Source organism: Camelus dromedarius, chromosome 15 (genome assembly GCF_036321535.1).
Source record: "Camelus dromedarius isolate mCamDro1 chromosome 15, mCamDro1.pat, whole genome shotgun sequence".
Lineage (NCBI taxonomy): Eukaryota > Metazoa > Chordata > Mammalia > Artiodactyla > Camelidae > Camelus > Camelus dromedarius.
The window spans coordinates 30,165,912-30,189,078 of NC_087450.1; the positions used below are offsets into that span (position 1 = coordinate 30,165,912).

The 23,167-nt window shown below is 37.9% G+C and overlaps 2 protein-coding genes across 2 annotated transcripts in view; both read left to right on the forward strand.

Moving 5' to 3' along the window:
* The first annotated feature begins 1,982 nt into the window (after positions 1-1,982).
* CALM2 (calmodulin 2) lies at positions 1,983-15,584 on the forward strand. The gene is made up of 6 exons (XM_010984032.2): positions 1,983-2,330; positions 7,987-8,017; positions 13,332-13,475; positions 13,567-13,673; positions 14,081-14,216; positions 14,932-15,584. The coding sequence occupies exons 1-6, from the start codon at positions 2,328-2,330 to the stop codon at positions 14,958-14,960; spliced, it is 450 nt and encodes a 149-aa protein (XP_010982334.1). The 5' UTR covers positions 1,983-2,327; the 3' UTR covers positions 14,961-15,584.
* A 5,563-nt stretch (positions 15,585-21,147) lies between these two features.
* Positions 21,148-23,167, forward strand: part of STPG4 (sperm-tail PG-rich repeat containing 4) — a 30,755-nt gene continuing 28,735 nt past the window's right edge. Inside the window, 1 exon segment of the mRNA XM_010984033.3 lies at positions 21,148-21,513. Coding sequence (XP_010982335.3) covers positions 21,478-21,513 — 36 coding nt within the window. The 5' untranslated portion in view covers positions 21,148-21,477.

Consider the following 23,167-nt stretch of genomic DNA (forward strand, 5'->3'; position numbering starts at 1 on the left):
TATCATGTCAGACTCAATTTAGCAGCCATGTTCTTTGGGAACTCTCTTTGGAACCTCTGTGGGGAGCTAAGGTCCTCTCCTCTGTGCCTCAGAAGCCCCACCTTCAGTGAAAATTACACTATATTCAAATGAATTCACACGGTAGGTGATCACTATTCCCTTGTTAAATATTCTAGGTTATACACACCCTTGCTTATTTTGAGCAGGACCAAGGAGTTAATTTCTTTTTTAATTGGGGAAAGTATATGAAACAAGAATGACAGAATGCTTTTAACTGGTAAAGCTGAGTGATGGGAACTTGGAGGTTTGTTATACTTTTCTCTCTGCTTGTGATAGATTTTACCTAAAGTTTTCTACAGAAAATATTTTTGACCTAAAGTTTTCTACAGAAAATAGTTCAAAAAATTAAAAAACAATGTTTTCATGTGTGATAAAATGCACATAAAATTACCACCTTAACTATTTCAAAGTGAAGAGTGCAGTGGTATTAAATACATTCATAATGTTGTGCAACCATTACCACCACCAATCCCCATCACACTTCTCATTTTGTCAAACTGAAACTCTTACCTACACCCATTAAACAATAACTACCCATTCCCCTTCCCCAGCCCCTGACAACCATGATTCTACTTTCTATTTCTGCGATTTTAACTAGTCTAAGTACCTTGTATAAATGGAATCATGCAGTATTTGTCTTTTTGTGACTTATTTCACTTAGCGTACCATCCTCAAGGTTCATCCATGTTGTGGTATACTGCAGAATTTCCTTCCTTTTTAAGGCTGAATAATACTCTATTGTACATAACCAAAAATGTATAATTTTCATTCATCCACTGAAGGACATTTGGGCTGCTTTCTTTAGCTATTATGAATAATGCTATGAACATGTGTGTACCAATATCTCTTCAACATCCTGCTTTCAGTTCTCTTGGGTATACATACCTAGAAGCGGAATTACTGGGTCATATGGTAATTCTATGTTTAATTTTTTAAGTAACTGCCATACTGTTTTCCACAGTGGCTGTACCATTTTACATTCCCACCAACAGCACACAAGGGTGCCAATTCTAAAGAGCTAACTTTTCTGTGGATTTAAAAATGTTTATTTAAATCTGAGAGGTTAGAGGTCCCAAAGGGCAAATTCATTATGAAATTCACTAATCATATGTATTACGAGTTTATTATAGTAACCACTTGTTGGGTGCCTACCCTGTGCCAGATACTTTTACATTTCACATGAACTCTAATCTTTATGATTCTAATTTTTACAATAATCTTTCAAGATAGGTAGTATTAGCTCCATTTTACAAATGAGGCTAAAAATTTAATGACTCATCCAAGGTCATGCATCTAAGAAAGTTGCCCAACCAAAATTCACACCCAGGTCTCACTCCAATCCAGAACCTTATTATTTGACAATTATCAAGGGCTATTGGGAGTGATAAATCCCACGGAATCTTGGATACTGCGGTTTTTGAGTGACTTTCTTTTTTTCTGGTAAATTACCTCCAGCAAGGAAGACGAAGGGGAAGTACAAGCGGAAGACTCTTTCGGATAAGTAACTGGGCAACTGCATTCGCCCTTACCCAGATTTTCATGGGTTTTGTGAGGGAGTGAAATGGGTGAGGGTGAGGCCTCCAGGAGACCAAAATACGAGGATGAGAAGCTGAGCGTGAGGTACGGGTTTCCTTGGATCTTTCAGCTTTATTCTTTATCCGCTTAAGGTGTTTTCGCAGACCCTTACACAAGCGGCGGGAAAATGTGTGAGTGAGGGAAGGATGAGTGACTCCCCAGACAAGCGCAAGGTAAGCAACTCGGCCGCCTGGCGCAGTTGCCAGGACAGCGCGGCCGGAGCAGCAACGGCAGAAGCCGCACCGCGTCTCGGCGGCGGCTGCGAACCTTGGTGACGCATTGCAGGTACGAACCAGCCAATCAGAGGCCGGTTCAACGACCAACGGGGTTCGCATTGCTACTACGATGCTCCTCCGCGCCGCAAAGTAGCGCCCCTCCGGCGCGACTCCACCGGCCCTTCAACCGCTCACTGGGGAATGAAGTCCACTTACGTCATCCGTTCGCCCACTCTCCTTTATTTTTTGCATCGTCGGCCACCTAACTGAGGATAAAGGGGTCTCGAGAAGAGATGGAGGGGAGGGGGTTGGCCGGGACTCGTTTGTGATGTTCCGTTATCTGGCGTGTGGCGGAGGGATCTGGCGGAGGGAGGTGTTTATGAGGCGCTGGGGGCGGAGGAGGAGAATTAGTCCGAGTGGAGGAAGCGAGCTGAGTGGTTGTGTTTTCGCGTCCCAGAGACTGGTAGCGCTTGCAGCATGGTGAGTGCGTCGCTAAGCTGCCGGCGCTTGGCCTATAGGGGGAAGAGGCTGAAGCAAATTGATGAAAGAAAGGGAGCTAGCTTCCCTCGAACTCTCGAGGAGTGGTCTTCGCCAGGGAGTTGGCACTAAAGAGGCTGGGGGCGCCCGCGGCGGTTGTGTCGCAGGTGCTCCCCCACCCCCATTTTCCTCAGGGAGGTGTCCCTTAGTGTGCTGGGGCCAGGCGCCCTCCCTCCCTGTGGGGCTGCGTTATCTCCTCAGGGGCCGGGCTGGCTGAGGATGGAGTCAGGGCCGGGGGCAACCCGGCACTCGCCGGAGGCGAGGGTGGAAGGGCGAGGGGAGCGGGAGCGCATAAGCTTTGGGTCGGGTACCTCGAAAGGTCAACCCCGGGCCGGATTCAAAAGCCCAACGGACCGTTGGTGCGGGCGCCGGAAAGCGCCTTTGTCCGCTCACGGCCGCCATGCGCTGAGGGGGCGGGCGGGAGCGCGCGAGGCCCCGGGTGAGCGCCCGCGCCGCCGTTAGCCCGCAGCCCCCGCGTGCCGGGAAGGGGCGGGGGGCGCGCGAGCGGCGGGCGGGCGCGCTGTTTGGGCCGAGCTCGCTCGGCGAGGGGAGCGGCCGTGGACGGGACGGGGCGGGGCGGCGGGCGCGGGGCCGGAGTCGCCGCCAGCCCGCCCGGCTCGGTTCTGCTCGCGCCCCAGCTGCTACGCTGGCACCTGCAGGGCTGCGGAGGTCTGGGCAGCCTGCGGCGCTGCGGGGCCGACCCTTGGGGCTTGGGTGGGGGAGGGCGGCCGCGGCCGGTTCCCATCCCCCTCTGGTGGCGCGAAGGAAGCTCTGTGAATCTTTATCTTTCTACTCCATCAATCCCTGGGGGTCTAATTCCAACGCTCAGGCTGGGCGTCTCATTAAAAAAAATCTTTTAAAGCGACTTTGTCGTTGAAGGGAATAGCTTTATGTGAGAGGTCAGGCGCAGCCTCGCACTACGCATCTTGTAAGAGAAAGCCATCGGCTCCAGCTAGGGTCTGAAAGGCGTTTCCTATTCACCACCTACCGAAAGCCAGCGCGCGAATGACGGCCGATCTGTTGTGAAAGTCAGTCTTAACCTGTAACAGTTGGAAGGATGCCTTTGAGAAGGGTCACGGTCCTCTTCTTGAGTACTCAAGTGCACGCCGAATGTTAAACACTACCCCACAAAGTATTGCCCCTCTCCAACCCCCTTGAAACTCGTATCTCCGTAGAGAAAGTGCCAGATGTTCTCAACGTGCAGTTTAATTCATTTGTACAGTTATGGTTGCCAATGACTGTCGTGATGGAAGAGTATATTGGGGGGCTAATTTTTAAAAGCATTTTCCTGTGACTTGAGACCGGAACTCCTGTTCTTTCCTGTTTAAAAAAAAATCTAATGAGAGCGGTAATTTGCAATACTCATTTTGTGGTTCCTCCTGCCAAGTGGTTACAGGCGATGGGTGTGTCCAGGAGGCAAGGTGACATCTTAAACAGGAGGTGGGAATCCTTGCCAACTGAAACCTCCAGCCTGTATGGGTGTGGGGAGAGGAGTTCACTTTTTTTTCACTCGTTCCATCTTGGTATTTTTAATTACTCTAAATTTGAATATGCTGGTTGCATCTCTCTAGGTGAAACGGTGTACATTATAGGCATGTCATCGAGGTTCTAAATTGGGAAAATTTTTTTTTTTAATTTCTTAAGTGAAGGGCAAGGTTTTTTCCTGGTAATTGAATTAAGAGCTCAATGGATTTTCTTGGTGAGGCCCAGAGTTTGTATCTACCCTTTCATGGCCCTTTGCCAATGGTAAAGTGTGGCCGTTTTTTTTTTAAGTGAGCAAGCTCTTGCAGTTTTTTCGTTTTGTGTTTGCATCATTGATGTTTTGGGGATTTTCAGCTTAGTTTGTTAAATTGACAATTTGGAAATTGTCCTCAGGTAGCTTCATAATTTCAAGTTTTTAAGGTTTATTTTTAAAATTATTTTAAATGGAGGTACTAGGGTTGAACCCAGGACCTCACGCATTCTAAGCATGTGCTCTACCACTGAGTTATACCCAGCCCCAGGATCTTAAGATTTAAAATTAGCATTCCATCAAGTCAAAGAATATTTATTTGATGTGGAAGTGGAATAAGTTTGCTCACATGGTTCTTCTGTTTACATATAGTCAATACATGCCCATTGAAAGAGGAGGGGTTACTTTAAGACTTGAGGCCATAGTGATTAAATAAGTGAAAAATACGAAGAGGTGGAAAATTTTGTCACTTGAGTGTTAATAAATAATCATTCCATTAGGACAGCAAGGAGATTTGTTTTTATTAGACGGAAGAAATTAACTATGGCTCTATTAAAATCTAGACGGTTCTGGATTCAGCTAGAATGATCAAATTAGGCCTTGAGTAAAGGTCGCAATTTTTATGAAGTAATTTGTTCTAGTGGTTTCTCTTTTGGGCCAGAATGCTATATGCTAAGTGCTGTTCTATCAGAATTAAAGGCATCTTTTAACTCAACTGAAGTCATTTAGAGACTCCTTTTGATGTAGGTAAAACAAAGACCCCGATTTCTGAAATAGTAAGGAAAAAAAATTGCGTGTGAAGCCTTTGTTGTATCTAAGTAGCAGTGAGGGATAAACAGGAGTGAATGAAGGATAGAAATTTGTTCCATTTCAATCCTATGGACTTAAACATTTATTCAGTTTAGAATTTTGGATTATTTTCATACCATCTTTTACTAGATAAGCTCCCAGAGTATCCATTACCTACTTTTGAAAGCCATTTAGGAAATACTTAATACGTACATAATGCATTCCCTTCAGATAACACATGTAGTGCAGACTAGTAGATTCAGTGTTTTTTCTCAGTGTTAACAAATCAGCTGTGATTCTTCAAAATGCAGATTCTAGTTCAAGTGGTCTGGAGTAGAACCTGAATATACTAATGCCTGGAAGCTTTCTCTAGAGTTGACAAGAACAGTAGGAAGGACTAAATCAATATTGGCAGAAATAAAGGAGTAAGAACTAGTTATCTCTCTAGTGAATTATTCTTCACTTTACTGAGATTAACACATGTTAATGAGCTTGAGTTTTCCCAAAAGTATAATTCTTGTTATTCTACTAAGAAAATGGCACTCTCTGCAGACAGAAATAAGAACCAAATTTATTTGCATGTCCAGAAAAGTCTTACAAATTACACTGTGAGATTTGTGCTCTTACTTTTTAGTAGGCTTTAATCTGAATGTTGCTTGTAAAGTTTATTTTCAAATCTTGAACTCTGGGTTAGTACTCAATACAAAAAAAAATTTTTTTTGTCATGTTTTCTGAAACATTCCAAGCAAAATTGAGCTCTTTTAGGCTTTGTGACTTAAAGTTTTCTTCCTAAGGCCTTCTCATCTTTTATATTAATGAATCTTTCCAAAATCTCCTCCCCTGCAAGTTGAGAGAAAAAAAACCACTTCTTCCTTTCTGCACATAGCAATTAATTCTTCAGCTCTCACACATACTACAGTGTCTTCACTTCATTTGGCTTGACGTTTTTAGTCCTAAACAGATTTCTCTTGCTACATCTGTCTCTGGGCTTGCACCTTGTGGTTTCAGTTTGTGGAAATATATTTTCTCATCTTAAAGTTAACATGGAACATGGTAAGTTTGCTGTAAAGGGCTTGATAATGCCCTGCATGTCTACCTTCTGTGTGGAAGTTGAACTAGTCAGATTGGTATTTAACATTGCATTGTATGTTCTTTGATTAATTTATGTGAAATAGTTATCACTGACCTCTTTGGGCTAGCCCTTTACATAGCTTCTCACTTAATCTCTACAGTGATCCTGCAAGGTAGTTATTAATACTGTGTGTTACAGATGAAGTTGACTATGAGAGATTGAGTTACATGTCCAAGGTCACACAGCTGTTAAGTGGCAGAGCTGGGATACTAGCCCAGTGATGACTCAAAGCACCATGCTTTTTTCTTCCACCAAGGCGTGTTGCCCTTCTTTCAGAAATGATGGAAGTCCTGCAGAATGGAATTAGAAGTAAATTGTCTGTTACTTCTGACAGAGTAAAAATTACGCAGTGAATTTGCTATGTTTTAAATCTTACTCCTAGGGAAAAGTAATCTATGATTTTACACCAAATACTTGGTGGAGGATTTGGATTGGTAAGAATAAAAGTAGATAATTTTTATTTTATAAATTTGTTGATTTGAACTAAATTATTGGCTCTTCAATTTTAAGTTACCAGGTTATTGGCTTTCTTTTTTTTAAATAGCCACAAGTTGAGTTTGCATTAAGGTCAAATCAGAATTGTTGATCAGAGAAAGAAATTTCTGCTTTCTGGGTTCCTTCTCAAATGTTCTCATGCTGTTCTCTAGAGAAAATAAGATGCTGTTCTATATTAAGGTGCTATCCTTTTCCGAACTGTGTTCATTTAAAATGAATGAAACCGGGCAGTGTTTATTCTTTTCATACCAGTAAATGAATGGATTACTTACAGTACACTCGACTTCTTGTAGGAAGGAATATTAGATAGGCTATTTCTTGTTAGTGCCTCTCGGTACCACATAAAGCAGTTGCTTCATGGGTATATGTAGCAATAAGCAGTAGAATGTCCAAGGATGAAGGCCACGTGAAGAACAAGGAGCCTTGTTGTTTTGCAGCTATCTTTATTATATTATGATGTGCTCTGAATTTAAGACTCACAGGCATTGGATGTGTCTTACACTTCAGTGTTTAAATCCTCACTCTACTGGTCAGTGGTTTTTGTATTCCCACTCTCTGAAATTTAACCTGAGGCTCTCTTTCCCCATCTGTAAGATAGGGTATAATAATACCATTAAGGGTTATTGTGAAGATAGTGGGGTTTTGGCAAATGCTTGAACATGTGTTTTGTGTTTTTTGGGTTTTTTGGTTTTTTGACCGTGTTTTTTAAAGCAAAAATAAGTCACTCTTCTTTCAAACGTCAAGAGAAAATGGATAGCTGGACTATTATGTGGTAAATAATGTAGTTCAAGTGTTCAGAATTCTAGATGCTCTGTATTTGCATGGTAGGTGAGGAGGAGTAAAAACTGTTAACTTTCATGTTGCCCTAACCAGGACAGCTTAGATTTTCATCTTTTTGATAGATGGAAGTTTTGCTTAGTAATACTTGGTTTTTTGAGGTATGGAAAATCACATTCATGTCCAAATGAAATATTTAACCATTTATAGGGGAATTTTAAATGTAATCTTTGTTATTTTTGGTTCAGTGGAGATTTCTGGTAATAAAGGTTTGTATCTACCTGAGGAAGGTGAGCTTCAGCTTAGGTATCTTAACTTGGAAAAAGGAAATAATGTTTCTATTGAATCTATCTTTGCTTTAACAGAATAATAATTTCAGTTAAACTTATTAGTATGCCAAATTTGCTTTTTAAAAAATTTGTATAAAATTAGACTTTCAAGCATATTCTGAAATATTTTTGTAACTTATATTTGGGGGTAAGATAGCTTAGCTTTGAAGATAAACCAGATGTCTGCATTTTCTGCCTACTTGTATTTGTTGCTGGTACTAAGGAATGTTGGACCAAATAAAGTTTATGGGACATGGTGAACCCTGAAAGTTTTTAAGCTTGTTTCTGTAATCGGTAGGCTAAATACTCTCAAGTCACTTACCTACCTCTATGATCTCTTTGTAGGCTGACCAGCTGACTGAAGAGCAGATTGCAGGTGAGAAATAACTTTGCTAGATTTTTTACCTATTGAATTATAAATGGAATAACCATTCTTAAAATGAGGTATTTGTATGACAGAATTAACTTCGATCTCCTAGTAGATGGTAACTACTGAGTGTAATGTAATGCAGTAATTGAACCTGCTTTGCCAAGTGAGAAGGTAAACTTGCCTGTGAAAAATGTGTGGCGCTAACTGTAATTAAAGACAGGTTTCGGTTTTACCTGGATATACTTTTGAGCCTGTTATGGGTGGTCTTTGTTTAGTTTTTCTGGAAGATTATGTTACTCTAAAACATTGATTCTGGGCTGTTTCTAACCCTGCAACTCCAAATCAGTCTCCTAAGAATAAAGGGCCAATTAGTAAGTAATAAGTAACTCAAACTGTAGAATCAGAAAATGAATGTTGAATTTACCTTGGTTTAAATTGCTAATATTTTAACCTTAGAATTGCATATATGGTCAATCAGGAAATAACTGTTTCTCTAGTGGAAAACTTAGATCCAAAACTTAGCATTCTGTTTTATAGATGTAGTAATTTGAATTTTATCTTAAAAAGCAGTGACAGCTACTAAAGTGAGTTTAAATTTTGTAAACCTTTGGTTTCCCGTGGAAGTATGTGAAACTGTTACATAAAACCTGATGTCATGTCATTATGCCATGCCATTAAATACTTTTGATTTTATTCTAATACTTTGAGATGGCTAGTTAACATGAAAATGTTGAATGGGGAAACATGCTAAATGGTGATTTGTTTTGTTTTTTAGTTGCAGTGCTGAAATGCTTTTCAAACTTGATTCCTTGACTTTGATTAGAAACAGCAAAAGTATTAAACAGTTTTAACTGCCACATTTTCTTGGTAGGCAAGGAGTTTCAAGTGCTTCAAAACACTAAAGCTTTTTTTTTTTAGTAGTAGAGAAAACTCAAAAGCCCAGTTGGAACTCAGCTATATATTTGATGGGACTGTATAAAGTAGAAAGCTATTAGCATTAAGGACTAATTTTAAGCAGTTTTTATTTGTATTTCTTACTGCATTTGACTTAAATTTGGGATTTGCTTTTTAGGATTGGTGAATTTGCATGTATTGTGTGTTGAAGTAGTCAAGTAGAGCTTTGGAAATAATTTCTTTGTCCATTTAAACTATTATAAGTATGCCAATGAAATGTAAAATTCAGTTTTTTATGTAATGTTTCCTTAAAGAACTGGCTCAGCAATGTAGCATATGTGCAGTCAAACTGTAATAAATTCTACCTAATAAAACTGAAAAGGGGGGAAAAAAGCTGACTCAAGCTATGTATTTCCAGTGTCTTATTCTTAACCTTTTCTAATATACCCGTTGTCTTCTTGGCCTTTCATTTCTCGGTGTTTCCAGTCAGGTAATTCTACACAGCACAGCATGTTCACTTTAGGGTAGAAAACGTATTACTCAGGGTGCCTGTCACATAGTTGATGCTCTTTACTCCCCTCCCAAACACACATGCAGTTCTTTTTTAAAAAGTAGCTTGTCTATGTTAAATACAAAAGGATCTAGTTTTCAGTGGCTGATACCATTTTTAAAGAATACTGTTGTAGTTCATTGGAACATTGTCTTAAAGGTAAATTGTCTTTTCATTTGCTTCTATCACACAATTAGGTTTCTAGTGAGAGGGAAAGGAAGCTCTTCTAGGTTCTCTCCCTACGCTGATTTTTCCTAGGCTTTTAAAAATTGTTCTTTAGACCCCAGGTTTTAATGAACCTTTAAGGTAGAGAAACCAAAGCTTTTATGCTACTAAAATAAAAACCCTATGAGATCAGGAAACTTTTTGTTTCCTCTTGTATCCCCAGTACCTCCCACACAGTAAAGACTGAGTAAATATTTCTTGAATAGATAAATTTTCAAAGAGGTGTGCCACACAGAAAATGTTCTAGAACAGTACCTACCCTATCCTAGGAATTATTCCCCCTCTCAAAGTCCTTTCCTTTTAAATTTAGTATGTTTTAGTGTGTCCACCTTTGAGGTGAAGGCAAGATTTTTTTTTCAATCTGGTAAATTGTAACTGGTAACAGTAACATTTTAGAATCTTAGACCTACTTGTTTAAAAAAGTTAACAAGTTTTATACATAAATGCAGTGTTGAAAATATTAAGGTATTTTTTAAGCTAGTTTTATCATCATATGATAATGATTACTACAGACTTGAAATTCCACTTGTAAATAACTTGGTCTAGAAAGAAGTATGCTTGTTCTTCAGGTGGTTACTAGAATGTTTACATTAAAGAGAACAGGACAGTCTAGTGTGACATCAGTAACAAGTTAATTTTGTTGATGACTGCCACAATGTCATTAGTTTTTAGTGTTTAATAAAGGAAAAATGTAAAATAATTTTTCTTTTTTTAAGAAATTTGCATCTAAACCTTCATTAAACTTTTGAAGTCCAGTGTAGGGATAAAACTTACTCGATTAAAAAAAAGTACTATTCTTACTCAACAAACATCGATATGTGACTTTTACGGGATTGTTAAGTTCAGAATTTTCTAAATAGTAATTGGTAAACAGGCATTTGATTTTTCTTTTGTTGTAATTGTTTCATGATAACATGTTTTAATGAAATTATGAATTTATGTAGCAAACAATTAGAAAGGAATCCTAGAGTTGCTAATGAGTAAGTAAAACAGGTAATTATACTACTTCTAAAAGTTTCAACTTAAACTTAGCTAGAAGGGATTTGGAGAGGTTCCATCAGTTATGTTGAAGGTAGTTGTTCCATGACATTCAGGACCTGTTGTTATCTTATTATCAGTTGAGGTTTTGATTCGTGGGTTTATATTTCAAGTCATTCCTGGGAATTACTATTTAGAATAATATGCTTTTATACATGAAGATTAAACTAGTTCTGAAGCATAGGTGGTAAGCTATAAAGGCAGGTGAATTTAAATTGTACTTTTGAGTTTATTCTTATTTCAAGGAGCTTTTACAAGGATTTCTGCCTCTCTTAGTGTAAAAATACAGAGATTTGGAATAAACGTTGACCTTTAAAATATTTTATTTCTTTTTGTATCCTTAATGTAAACAGTGGTTATAGCATTTGTACAATTTTATTTTCTGCCTTTAACTTACTCTAGCAAACATTTTGAGTTAACTTCTTGAAATTTAGAACATAAATGTACATATTTACAGGATTTGTCTTTAAGTTAAATCATATATTGATTATAGCTAGTTACACGTTGTGAATTTTTGCACTTGGTGGTGGTAAGTGATCCTCTAGCTAAGTATTATAGCAGAGAATATAGTGTAAATAAATATGAATCTCTTAAGTTCTTTAATTTTTTTAGAGCCTACGTTATAGCTGTGGATAGATGCTATGTGTTCAAACCCTAATAGTTTATGTATTTCTATATATTTGTATATCCCTTTTAAAAAAATGAATAAAATGATGTTTTCATCAAATTCTGCTATTTGTTGGACTTAACTGATTTATTTCTGTCATTGGGTTGATCTTGGTTAGTACTGTATATTTTCATGAGATCAAGCAGTAGTTTGGTGTTAAGCTTCTGATACCAGGTGAGTTCCTCTGAAAACAAGCAATATTTAAGTGGAATGGAATTATGCTACTTACCATGGAGCATGGCAGACTACAGCTAGTCAGTGATACCTGGTCTAAAGCTAAACAATTAAAAGAATTTAAGCAGAAGAAAGTAACATGATAAACCAGAAAGGTGGTAGGACCCAGGTAGTTGTATGGGTAATTTTAAATAAAGAACCTATTTGAAAGCTATTATGATAGTCCAGATAAAAGATGATAGGGCTATGAACCAAAATACTGGGAATAGAAATGAAAAAGAATTGGGCAGTATTTAAATAGCAGAATTCAACAGGAGCTGTTGACATGTTTCAGAGGGAAAGAATTAAAGCGGCTTTTGCTTGCGTTTCTAGGGTTGCTGGGGGTGCGTACAGTTCATGTCTTGCTTGAGATCAGCCAGGGAGGGTGTCCTGTAGGAAGTCAGAAATAAAGGTATTATGTTAAGAGAGAGGTATTATGTTAAAGGCATTATGTAAGAGAGAGTGGACGTAAGATAGAAGTCTTCGTTATAAGTGGACATAGATGAAATGGCCAAGGAGAGAAAAAAAGGGTAAGGAAATTGGTCACATCGACATGTAGAAGACATCTATCTAGGAGCAAGAGCCTTCGGCAGTGTAAGGTAGAACCTTTACCTGTACTAATTCTTGTAGGAAGTAGGTACAAATATCCCTATTTGACAGAAATGAGGAAGCTGAAGAGGAAAAGGTTTAGTAAATTTTGCCCAAGGTTACATACTAGTAAGTAGCAGAACTGGAATTTTTTAGCCCAGGCAATTGAGTTCCACGTCTGCTTTTAGTTTCTGTGCTGTATGCTTTTGTATTTGCTTGCTGATAGAGTCTAATATCTTTTAGAAAGTACCTTACTCGGAAAGTACTAGCTTTATTATTAGCTCGTTTATATGCCCTTGCGCTACCAAATTTAATCTCTGGTTTAGTTCCTCTGTATTCAGGTATTCTGGACTATTGCGTCAGTAGCTTTTCGTGTAATCTAGTGGTGAATTAAAAGCAACATAATTTCATAAGATGATCTTAAAGATCTTAGGCAATAATGTGTTTCACTCTATTACAAGGTTGGTGTCCTATGTTCTGAAGAAAGGTCTAAATTACCTTTGTTTTCAGTATTAGAGCACTTAGCTAAAATTGGCCATTCATATCTTGATAATTCCATTGTTAACATTATCATAGATTGTTTGGTGATAGTCCCTTCTACTAGAAAAGGAAACTAGTTTACTGCATATTGTTATGAAGTTTAGTTTTTTGGTTTTAATTTAGTAGGTGACTAAATAGACTTAATTTTAACTTTGAGGATTACTGCAAATGGCATAGTTACAGTATAGAAATCTGTATTTGGTCTTATTTTTCTATTCTAAGTGTAGGTTAGATTTGTAATTTTGAATTGTGTCCCACAGAGTAGCTTTAACAGAAAATAGAGAAGCCAGTCATTTGGGGATTGATTCTTTTCATCTTTCAACCCAGAATAATATGACTTTTAACTGGTCTAGGTATTAGCGTTCCCTGTAAGATTTTAGATAAAAAAAAATTCCTGGTAGATCAGCATGAACGTATGATTAGCTAAAAATGTCTGAAATACCACGAAGTTTTCCTGCCTAATCCTGCAGGAATCAAAATCCCATTTTAGATCATATCTCTATATATATCTTTAATTTGAGAGGTAATTAATACTTTTCATTTAGGAGGCTACGTTTTTTTGTTGTTAACCTGTACATTTGGATTGTGGTCTCTCTTTCAAATAGAATTCAAAGAAGCCTTTTCACTATTTGACAAGGATGGTGATGGAACTATAACAACAAAGGAATTGGGAACTGTAATGAGGTCGCTTGGGCAGAATCCCACAGAAGCAGAGTTACAAGACATGATAAATGAAGTAGATGCTGATGGTGAGTCTTTTTAAATTTAGGATTTGGAAGCGGGGAGTTGAAGTGGCATTTAAATTCTGTTGTAATGTTTCAACTAAACAAACCATTTCAGGTAACGGCACAATTGACTTCCCGGAATTTCTGACAATGATGGCAAGAAAAATGAAAGACACAGACAGTGAAGAAGAAATTAGAGAAGCATTCCGTGTGTTTGATAAGGTAAGTATTTAAAGATTGGATTTGTTAAATTTTAATTTGAGGATGAAATGATACCAAGACCTCATAATCTTTGAAGACTTGTTTTTTGATGACTTACCAACATACTTGAATATCAAGCAAAAGCTTTAAGAATTCAGTATAAATGGAGATTTCCTAATAACATATATATTGCATTGATTTTGTGGCATCATTTTATCTTGGAACTAAGAAAAAGTGATTTCAATATAGGATATCCTGCTTGACTCAGTGACATTTAATTTATAGGTCAACTATTTGTAGACTTTGCTTTTGTTTGTATGCATTTGTAGAGTATATTTTGCTCTCTAAGGTGAAGTCTGGTACAAACTTCTATTCCAACTCATTAAGTCTATAATTCTGCTTAGACATTTTACTAAAAATTTTTTTAGGATGGCAATGGCTATATTAGTGCAGCAGAGCTTCGCCATGTGATGACAAACCTTGGAGAAAAGTTAACAGATGAAGAGGTTGATGAAATGATCAGGGAAGCAGATATTGATGGTGATGGTCAAGTAAACTATGAAGGTAAGTTTTTCACTCTCACCACCTTATTCTGTGCTTTGACTTTAAGGTTAGACGTGCTTGTTAGGTATCTGATAGGTCAAAATTAGTGCCACCTCCACCCCCCCCCCACCCCCTAAATGAAGATGCCAAAACAGTTACTGGTAGTTACTAACCTGCTGTTCATGGTGTTGTCTACAGATTAGGCAACATCACTGCCACCTGCAAACTTTTTAGAACTATTTAGTCAGGCCCTACCCCTTTACCTAGAATCTACATTTTAATAAGATTCCTGGGTGATGTCATAAGCACATTAAAGTCTATGGTAAAATAGTTTTTGTTTCCAATTGTGGAATATTTTGAAAAGCTTCAATTTTATTTCAAAGTCCTCAAAATCAAGATGATTTTATTTCTTTTGTTGGGAGTCTCCTTCCCTTTAGTTAGCTCTAATCTGAAAGTGTTTACATATGCTTCAGTTCAAAGTTACCATGTGATAATGAACTAAGCAAAATTGCTTTTTATCTATAATAGCTTATCTAAAGCATTAATTTGGTTTATTTATAATCATAAATAATTTTGGTATATGAAGATCCAGCCTTGGCAGTAAACTAGCTTTCCTCTGTACTTTTGATAATTTGAGGAAAGAAAGGGAAATGGAGACTCTTAGTGATTGAGTAAATGTTACTGGCTTTGTTTGACTTTTGCCATTGACTCAACATTTTGTGTACTTCTTTTTCAGAGTTTGTACAAATGATGACAGCAAAGTGAAGAAGACATTGTACAGAATGTGTTAAATTTCTTGTACAAAATTGTTTATTTGCCTTTTCTTTGTTTGTAACTTATCTGTAAAAGGTTTTCCCCTACTGTCAAAAAAAATATGCATGTATAGTAATTAGGACTTCATTCCTCCATGTTTTCTTCCCTTATCTTACTGTCATTGTCCTGAAACCTTATTTTAGAAAATTGATCAAGTAACATGTTGCATGTGGCTTACTCTGGATATATCTAAGCCCTTCTGCACATCTAAACTTAGATGGAGTTGGTCAAATGAGGGAACATCTGGGTTATGCCTTTTTTTTCCAAGTAGTTTTCTTTAGGAACTGTCAGCATGTTGTTGTTGAAGTGTGGAGTTGTAACTCTGCGTGGACTACGGACAGTCAACAATATGTACTTAAAAGTTGCACTATTGCAAAACGGGTGTTTTATCCAGGTACTCGTACACTATTTTTTTGTACTGCTGGTCCTGTACCAGGAACATTTTCTTTTATTGTTACTTGCTTTTTAAACTTTGTTTTAGCCACTTATTGAAAATCTGCGTATGGCACAATTTGCCTCAAATCCATTCCAAGTTGTATATTTGTTTTCCAATAAAAAAAATTACAATTTACCCAACTGTTGCTCTGAATCTGAGTCATTTAACTTGAGGACAAATAATTTTGAGAATCAAATGTAGAAATGGTCTCAACTTGGTATAATTTAGATCTAAGTGATTTTTTTTACTATTTTAAGATTTCGTTTTTAAATTTTACTTAAAAAGGTTTAAGTGAAAGACTGAAAAACCTTTTGTTAAGTATACCTACTGTGGAACTGGCATAAGGTGGTGTTTAGTGTTGCCTACTTTAATATATTTTTCAACTTTGTTGTCCGTTTATCCACATTGACTTTAGCCATGCAATGATTTAAATGTTTTTGTTAAAAATACAAAAAGAAAAATTCCAAATGGAGGGTAATTATGTTTTACCTCTGTTTTCTAATGTTTTTACCCATAGGGCTTTTTTATACTACCATAAAACAGAATTCAGTTGTGCCTATCTATCTGCAACGTGTTTCACAAAAAAGATACCTTTAGTAGTGGATTGGCAATAGCTAAACCTTGTTTTAGTTTTTGCTTACTTCTAAACCACTGCTTTCTCTATAATTTGAGCTACTCAAAAGGGTGATTATCAGGGTTTTTGTTTTTCTGACTATGTTTTACGTACTTAATGAAAGAGTCCATAGCAAAGCAGAGCCAAGATTAAGACGTTTAAGTATAATTGTTACTTGATTATTAGAGCCAGAGGTTTTTAATTTCCCAGGGGGCAATTGGCAGGTTACTGCCCATCTTTGACTAATACCCCTGTTCTTATTTAGTTCTACCAGAAAATAGAAAACTGGATGGTTAGTGAAAGAAAAGAGTTAAGTATATTTTAGATGGGACAAAGGAATTTACAGGCATTGATAATCCTAACAGGGTATTACATAATAGGTGGGCAGTCAAATAGGAAGTACTTCATTACATGTAGGAGTGTAGTCAAAAGAAAGGCCAAACATGGCATTTGGTGGGAAAAGATTCTTGTGTCTAGCTGTTGAGGCACAGTAATCTCCAGAATACTAAACATGGGCTTTGGGGTTTTATTGCAGCAGTATTCACATCACTGCTGTATATAACCTTGAAGAGGTCGGTATTACCTGAGCCGGAGTTATCTTACCCATAAAATGGGTGTATTTACTCAACTGGTTTTTAACTTGGTTTTTACAATAATGTTAAGTGAAGCACTTAGCATAGTTCTTGGCATTTGTAATAAGTGTTTAAGCTGTTAAATCAGTTATGACCTTTGTAAAATGAGGGAATTGGGCAAAGTTATTCTTGGTGTTTTTCCAGTTCCAGTAGTTTGAAGTAATGTTGATAACAAGGTGGAAAGGGAGAAACACTTGGGGGTACTTTCTTGTGTCCTGTTGCTTACTTTATATTACTGTAATTCTGGCAAAAGTCACAGTAAGTACTGCATAATCTTATTTGAATCAACTATAATTTTAAAACCTTATTTTCAAATCTTAACCATATTACCTGTTTTATATTAGCAGGAGATCATGGTAATTGATCATTCTTTTTCTCAATACTATCTGTAGCATGTCTGTTTTCAGATAATTCTAACCAAAGCTATTCACTGTTGCAGTTAAAAATAATCCTAGAATAGGAAGTATTTCACCTAGAATTTTTTTTCAAGATCTGATGCACAGCGAAAGTACTGTTGATCTCTACTTAGTGTAGTCTTGTATTCTCAAAGAGAAATGCATCCTCCCTTTTTAAAACTGCTGTTATGGTAACCTGCTTAAACTTTTCTCAGTGATACTATGCAAGACAATATTCCCCTCCTCCTTTTTCAGTTTTATTAGGTAAATTATTATAGTTTGCACATATTCATTATGTTGCATGTAAATACAGTATACTGCACTTTTTTTTGTTTGTTTACATGTATGTACTAATCACTGTTTTTAAGAATAGATTAGAGCTTTAGCTTTTTAAACTTACATAGTTATCAAAGGAATAAAGCCAACCACAAAATAAGAACAGAATGCTGTAATCCAATCATAAGGACAGTCCAGTGTGCTTACACATTTAAGAAGTCAATCATCCAAGTTACAAATAAGTTCATATGTGTTTTGGTTTTTTTTTTTAGATTCCACATATAATTGATATCATATGGCATTTTTTCTCTCTCTGGCCTACTTAGAATGACGATCTCCAGGTCCATCTATGTTGCTGAAAATGGCATTATTTTATTCTTTTTTATGGCTGAATAGTGTTCCATTGTGTGTATGTATATATGTGTGTGTGTGTGTGTGTATCACATCTTTATCCAGTCATCTGTTGATGGACATTTGGGTTGTTTCCATGTCTTGGCTATTGTAAATAGTGCTGCTATGAACATTGGGGTGCAGGTGTCTTTTTGAATTTTATTTTTCTGTGGGTGTATGCCCAGGAGTGGGATTGATGGATCACATGGTAAGTCTATTTTTAGTTTTTTAAGGAACCTCCATATTGTCCTCCATAGTGGCTGCACCAACCTACACTCTCACCAATAGTGTAGGAGGGTTTTCTTTTCTCCGCACCCTCTCCAGCATTTATTGTTTGTATTTAATGATGGCCATCCTGGCTGGTGTGAGGTGATGTCTCATTGTAATTTTGATCTGCATTTCTCTGACAATTAATGATGCTGAGCATTTTTTCATTTGCCTATTGGCCATTTGTATATCTTCATTGGAGAATTGCTTGTTTAGGTTTTCTGCCCATTTTTGGATTGGGTTGCTTGTTGTTTTTGATACAAAGGTGTATGAGCTGTTTGTATGTTTTGGAAATTAGTCCCTTGTTGGTTGCATCATTTGCAAATATTTTCTCCCATCCTGTAGGTTTTTGTTTTGTTGATCGTATCCTTAGCTATGCAAAAGCTTTTAACTTTAATTAGATCCCATTTGTTTATTTTTGCTTTTATTTCCATTATGCCAGGAGCTGGTTCAAAAAATACATTGCTGTGATTTATGTCTGAGAGTGTTCTGCCTATGTTTTCCTCTAGGAGTTTTATAGTATCTGGTCTTATATTTAGATCTTTAATGTATTTTGAGTTTATTTTTGTATATGGTATTAGAGAATGTTCTAATATCAGTCTTTTGCAGGTAGCTGTCCAGTTTTCCCAGCACCACTTATTGAAGAGACTGTCTTTTATCCATTGCGTATTCTTGCCTCCTTTGTCATAGATTAATTGACCATAATTGCATGGGTTTATTCCTGGACTTTCTATCTTGTGTCTGTTTTTGTGCCAGTATCATACTGTTTTGATCACTGTAGCTTTGTAGTATAGTCTGAAGCCAGGGAGCGTGATTTCCCCCAGCTCCATTCTCCTTTTTCAAGATTGTTTCGGCTATTTGGGGTCTTTTGTGTTTCCATACAGATTTTAACATTTTTTGTTCCAGCTCTGGGAAGAATGTCATTGGTAGACAATATTTTCTTAAGGGGACATTTTGTTTATTCTACATACTTACTAGTCTGTTTTATTGGTAAAGTCCTTGAAATCATTGACCCATGCTGTTTCTATTTTTGAGATACTCAAAACTATTTTCTCATCTAGATGTTCCCTTATATTTCACACTTTGTATGGCTTTCTGGACTTCAATGTATCTTTCATCATGCATAGTCTCTAAGGTACCAGTCCCTGGTTTGCTGAGCCAGTTTTACAGGCTCAGCCAAAAGAAGACAATGAAATGAGGCACAGTGGTGGACTGGCTTAATCACTTACTTTTGTGAAAGTTCTGTTTTTTATTTGCATCTTGGTCTTAATATTTCAGTTCTCGGTTTCAAACCTGGTGCCTGGCTTTTTTTTTTTTTTTTCCCTGTTTTTTTTTTTAAACCCCTTCTGTTTTTAAGTCTATGTTAAATGAATTTAGAATTCCCAGTATTTTAAGAGAAATTTAATGAGGTCCTGTCTCTTGCTACTCAAAAAGTCACTGAGTCACCTGAGTGCTTGTTCAAAATGTTGAGTCTTAGGCCCTGTCCCAAATTCTCAATCAGTATCTATTTTACAATATCTCCAGATATTGTGTATGCACAATTTTGGGAAAGCACTGCTATAATCCATCCTCTGGTTTTATTTATAAAAGGAAAACTTACTCATTCAACAAATATTTAAATTATTCTGTGTTCAAAGGATTTAGAATAAAGATAAAAACTTGTGTTTTGGATATATTTAATATTAGGGGAGATACAATTTGTCACAATGAGTCCAGCAATAAAGATAGGCACCTCTTTGGGGTTTGAGGGGTTAGGCCTAATAGGAGTTGACCCTTCAAGTTTGCCAGGCCATGGAAGAAGGGAATAAGCAGTTCAAACAGAAGGGCTATCATGTGGGGAGACAACAGAAGTGTGAAGGTAGCATGTTTAAGATTTGCAAGTATACATCAGATCATGAGGTTCTAATGAGGAGAAGGAGATGAGACCAGATTGTAAATTTTGCTTGTGTCCTAAAGACAATGATAATCTATACTGAATGCACTGTGCTAAACACAGTTCAAACATTTCACTCAAGTCAGTCTTCATAATCACCCCAAGTGGTTACCAATTACCACCTCTTTATAAACAAAGAAGCACAATAGATTATAGCAAAGCAAATGAAGTCAACTTTCAAATCCTGGTTGGTAGTCAAGGGAGGAGAGGGATTCAAAAATGAGGGAGTGGAGTAATCAATTTAGCAGTGATGGAGGTCAAGTTTGCTAAGAGCTTGAAAACTGTTGGATTTGGCAACTGGATCACTGACTAGCAAGTGTAGTTTTAACTGAAAGGTATGTGCACATGTTGGATTAAGATGGTTCTAAGAAAGTACGGGAAGTGACAAAAGAATTGAGTCCACGTTACTCTTCAAAGTTTGTGAAAGGAAGCAGAAACTCCATGGTGTAGTGGACAGTGAGGTACTGGAGTCATATCTGGATTTGGACTCTGGCTCTGCCACTGCTGTGCGATTCAGTCAGCTGTACTAAACTGTCCAAGGAAGCCTGTTCCCTCATTCATAAAGTAGGATTAATACCTACTTCCCAGGGTTGTTTGAGGATTTAATATATGTGAAGTATCTGGAACACAGGAGATACTCCATAAAATGGAACTGGTAAGGTTGAGAGGATGGTTTGTTCTTAAAGATGGGAATGTTGATAGTTTAAGAAGCTACAGCCAAGAGAGGTTAAAAATGAAAAGGGTCTACAGATGGTAAAGGTTGGTCCGTGATTTCACAGCCTGTTGGGTCTAGTGCTCACTCCACTTCTCAAAGAGAAGTGACAGTCCCAGAATTTCCATGTGGAGGAATTTAGAAACAATCTTAGAGGGGAAAGAGGGTGGGAAGAGATAAATTTGGGAGTTAGAGATTTGCAAACGTTAGCCACTATATGTAAAAGTGGATTTTTAAAAATTTCTTATGTATAGCACAGGGAACTATTCAATATCTTGTAATAGCCTGTAATGAGAAAGAATATGAAAACAAATATATGCATGAATGGGACATTGTGCTGCACACCAGAAATTGACACATTGTAACTGACTCTACTTCAATTTAAAAAAACAATTAGAAATAATCTGAGAAAGTGGTGTTAAGGCCGACTTTTGCCTTAAATCTAAGTATGCTTACCAAGCATGTTGTCTCCTTGCCTGGGGTATGGGATGGAAGTGATTTGGGGAAAGGGCTGATGGAGAGAGCCCATGCGACATTTTAGCCCTTATAAGCCTCCCTTGGCTCAGATACTTACCCCAGGGCTCTCTGGTGACTCCAGAACCCTGTAGATTTTCTTAGTACGCGTGTGCGAAACAGTCTCCAGCGGTGTCCTTGGTGCGAGGCTTCTAGCGGGCCCTCCGAATGTGTGCCCGCCTCCCTTCCCCCACCACTGGAGACAAATCTGGCGGGCCCTCTGCGCACGCTCGGGAGCTGGCAGCCCGAGGCGCCTTCTGGCAACCGGACGCCAGCCTCGGCCTAGAGAGCGAGGAGACGCCATGGACAAACGAATCATCACCGTCACCTCCACTGCAGTAAGGGAAGACGTGAGCCGTGACGGTTGTGGTTCCTTGACCCTGGGACCGCCTTCCTCCCTGAACATTACCCTCCACCCCCAGCCCCAACACCGTTCCTGTCACCTGGTTCCTCCGCCCAAAATCCCACCTCTTTCTAATCCCGGCCCCGTTCACCTCTCTGGGTCTTCCTTTCTCTCCCGGCCCTCACAGCTACACCTGCAGTCTTTTCCTGATTCGTATTTGAGCGCCACTTCGTTTTCTTTCCTCTTCCTTCGTTCTCCCTTATCCTTCCCATTTGCTCTTTCTTTCCTTCCTACTACTTACTAATCGCGCTGGACAACGGCCATAATAGGGTTATCAGATTTCTTTCATTTTCCCCTCTGTCTGCCAAGAGAGTGAGTTTCTCTTTCTTTAGTCTATTGGACACATTTTTGCTCTGCTTCCTATTCTAGTGTGTATAAAAATATTTGAAACTACCTTTCTTTTAATTTTTAAATAAATTTGGGCAAGGGATGTTTAGCTTATTTTGTATAAAGTGATTCATCCCTACAGTGAATGTGAAGTGGGAGGTAGGTAAAGTTTAGATCACCTGTCTTGGGCAAAACAAAACAGCAGTTGCCTGTTACCTTCCTTTAGATGCTACATGTTTACTTCTCCCTTCTTTCCAGCTCATTTCCCTGGTCCCAGGTAGAGGTGGAGACCTGTCTTGACCTGCCTGAAAAAGTTTGATTTCTGTGACTATAAATGTGCAACAACACATTTAGAGAAGATTCAATATAAATTTAATAAAGGGAATGTATAGGAAGAAATTCAGACTTAGCAGTGTGTATGAAACAGTGCTTTTTTAGAGAAATGCATGTATTGCATAGTAAAACTAAAGCCCAGGGGTACTTATAAGTAAAGTGGATATAAGTTGCTAGACAGGAAGGGTGAATTATATCAGTTTACTGATTAGTTTCTTATTTTTAATGTCTTATTGCTTGAGATAACCTATATTTTGTAGTAATAACAAACACACTCTGAATTAAACTAGAACTCTGTATTTTAATGATTTTACCTAGTGGAAATAGCCCCCAAAGAAAAAGCTAAAACAACTGTGTTGACAGTGAGGCTGAAACAAATGTGGGAATAATAAATAGTTACTATGGAAGACAAGATCGTCTTTGGAAACTGAGGAATATCAAAATAATCTGCTTCTTAACTTGGCAGATGAGATGTTAAAAATAAAAGCTACCTTTTACTGAACCCTGGTTATGTGTATAGGTCTTTATGATGCCTTGTTCTCATGCCAGCCCTGGTGCCTTCATTTTGTACTCCCAAGAGGAAGCTGAGATTCTCAAGGGTTAACTTGCCTAGCGCTCCTAACTAGTGGCCAAGCTGGAGTTTAAGCCCAAGTCTGTCTGGTTCCTCCATCATTCTGCCTCTTCAGGTCACAGCTGGCTCATGTGATGCATATTGGATAGCATATATAAATCCAAGAAATGGCAGTTGTCAACATTTGCCATATCACCATAGCACATTAATTTGATGGCTCTACATTTTTACCTTGAGCTCCCTGAGCCATAAATCTAAATAACAATTACACTAATACAATTTTGGATTGACAGAACTCTTCTTCCTAAGAGCACCAGATTTTGTCACCACTAATTATTCTGATGACACCTCTATGAGA

Excerpts from the sequence above, each read along its gene's own strand:
- CALM2 (XM_010984032.2), top strand. Across the intron at positions 8,018-13,331 it reads GACTGAAGAGCAGATTGCAG|AATTCAAAGAAGCCTTTTCA; the intron begins GTGAGAAATAAC and ends TCTTTCAAATAG. Across the intron at positions 13,674-14,080 it reads CATTCCGTGTGTTTGATAAG|GATGGCAATGGCTATATTAG; the intron begins GTAAGTATTTAA and ends AAATTTTTTTAG.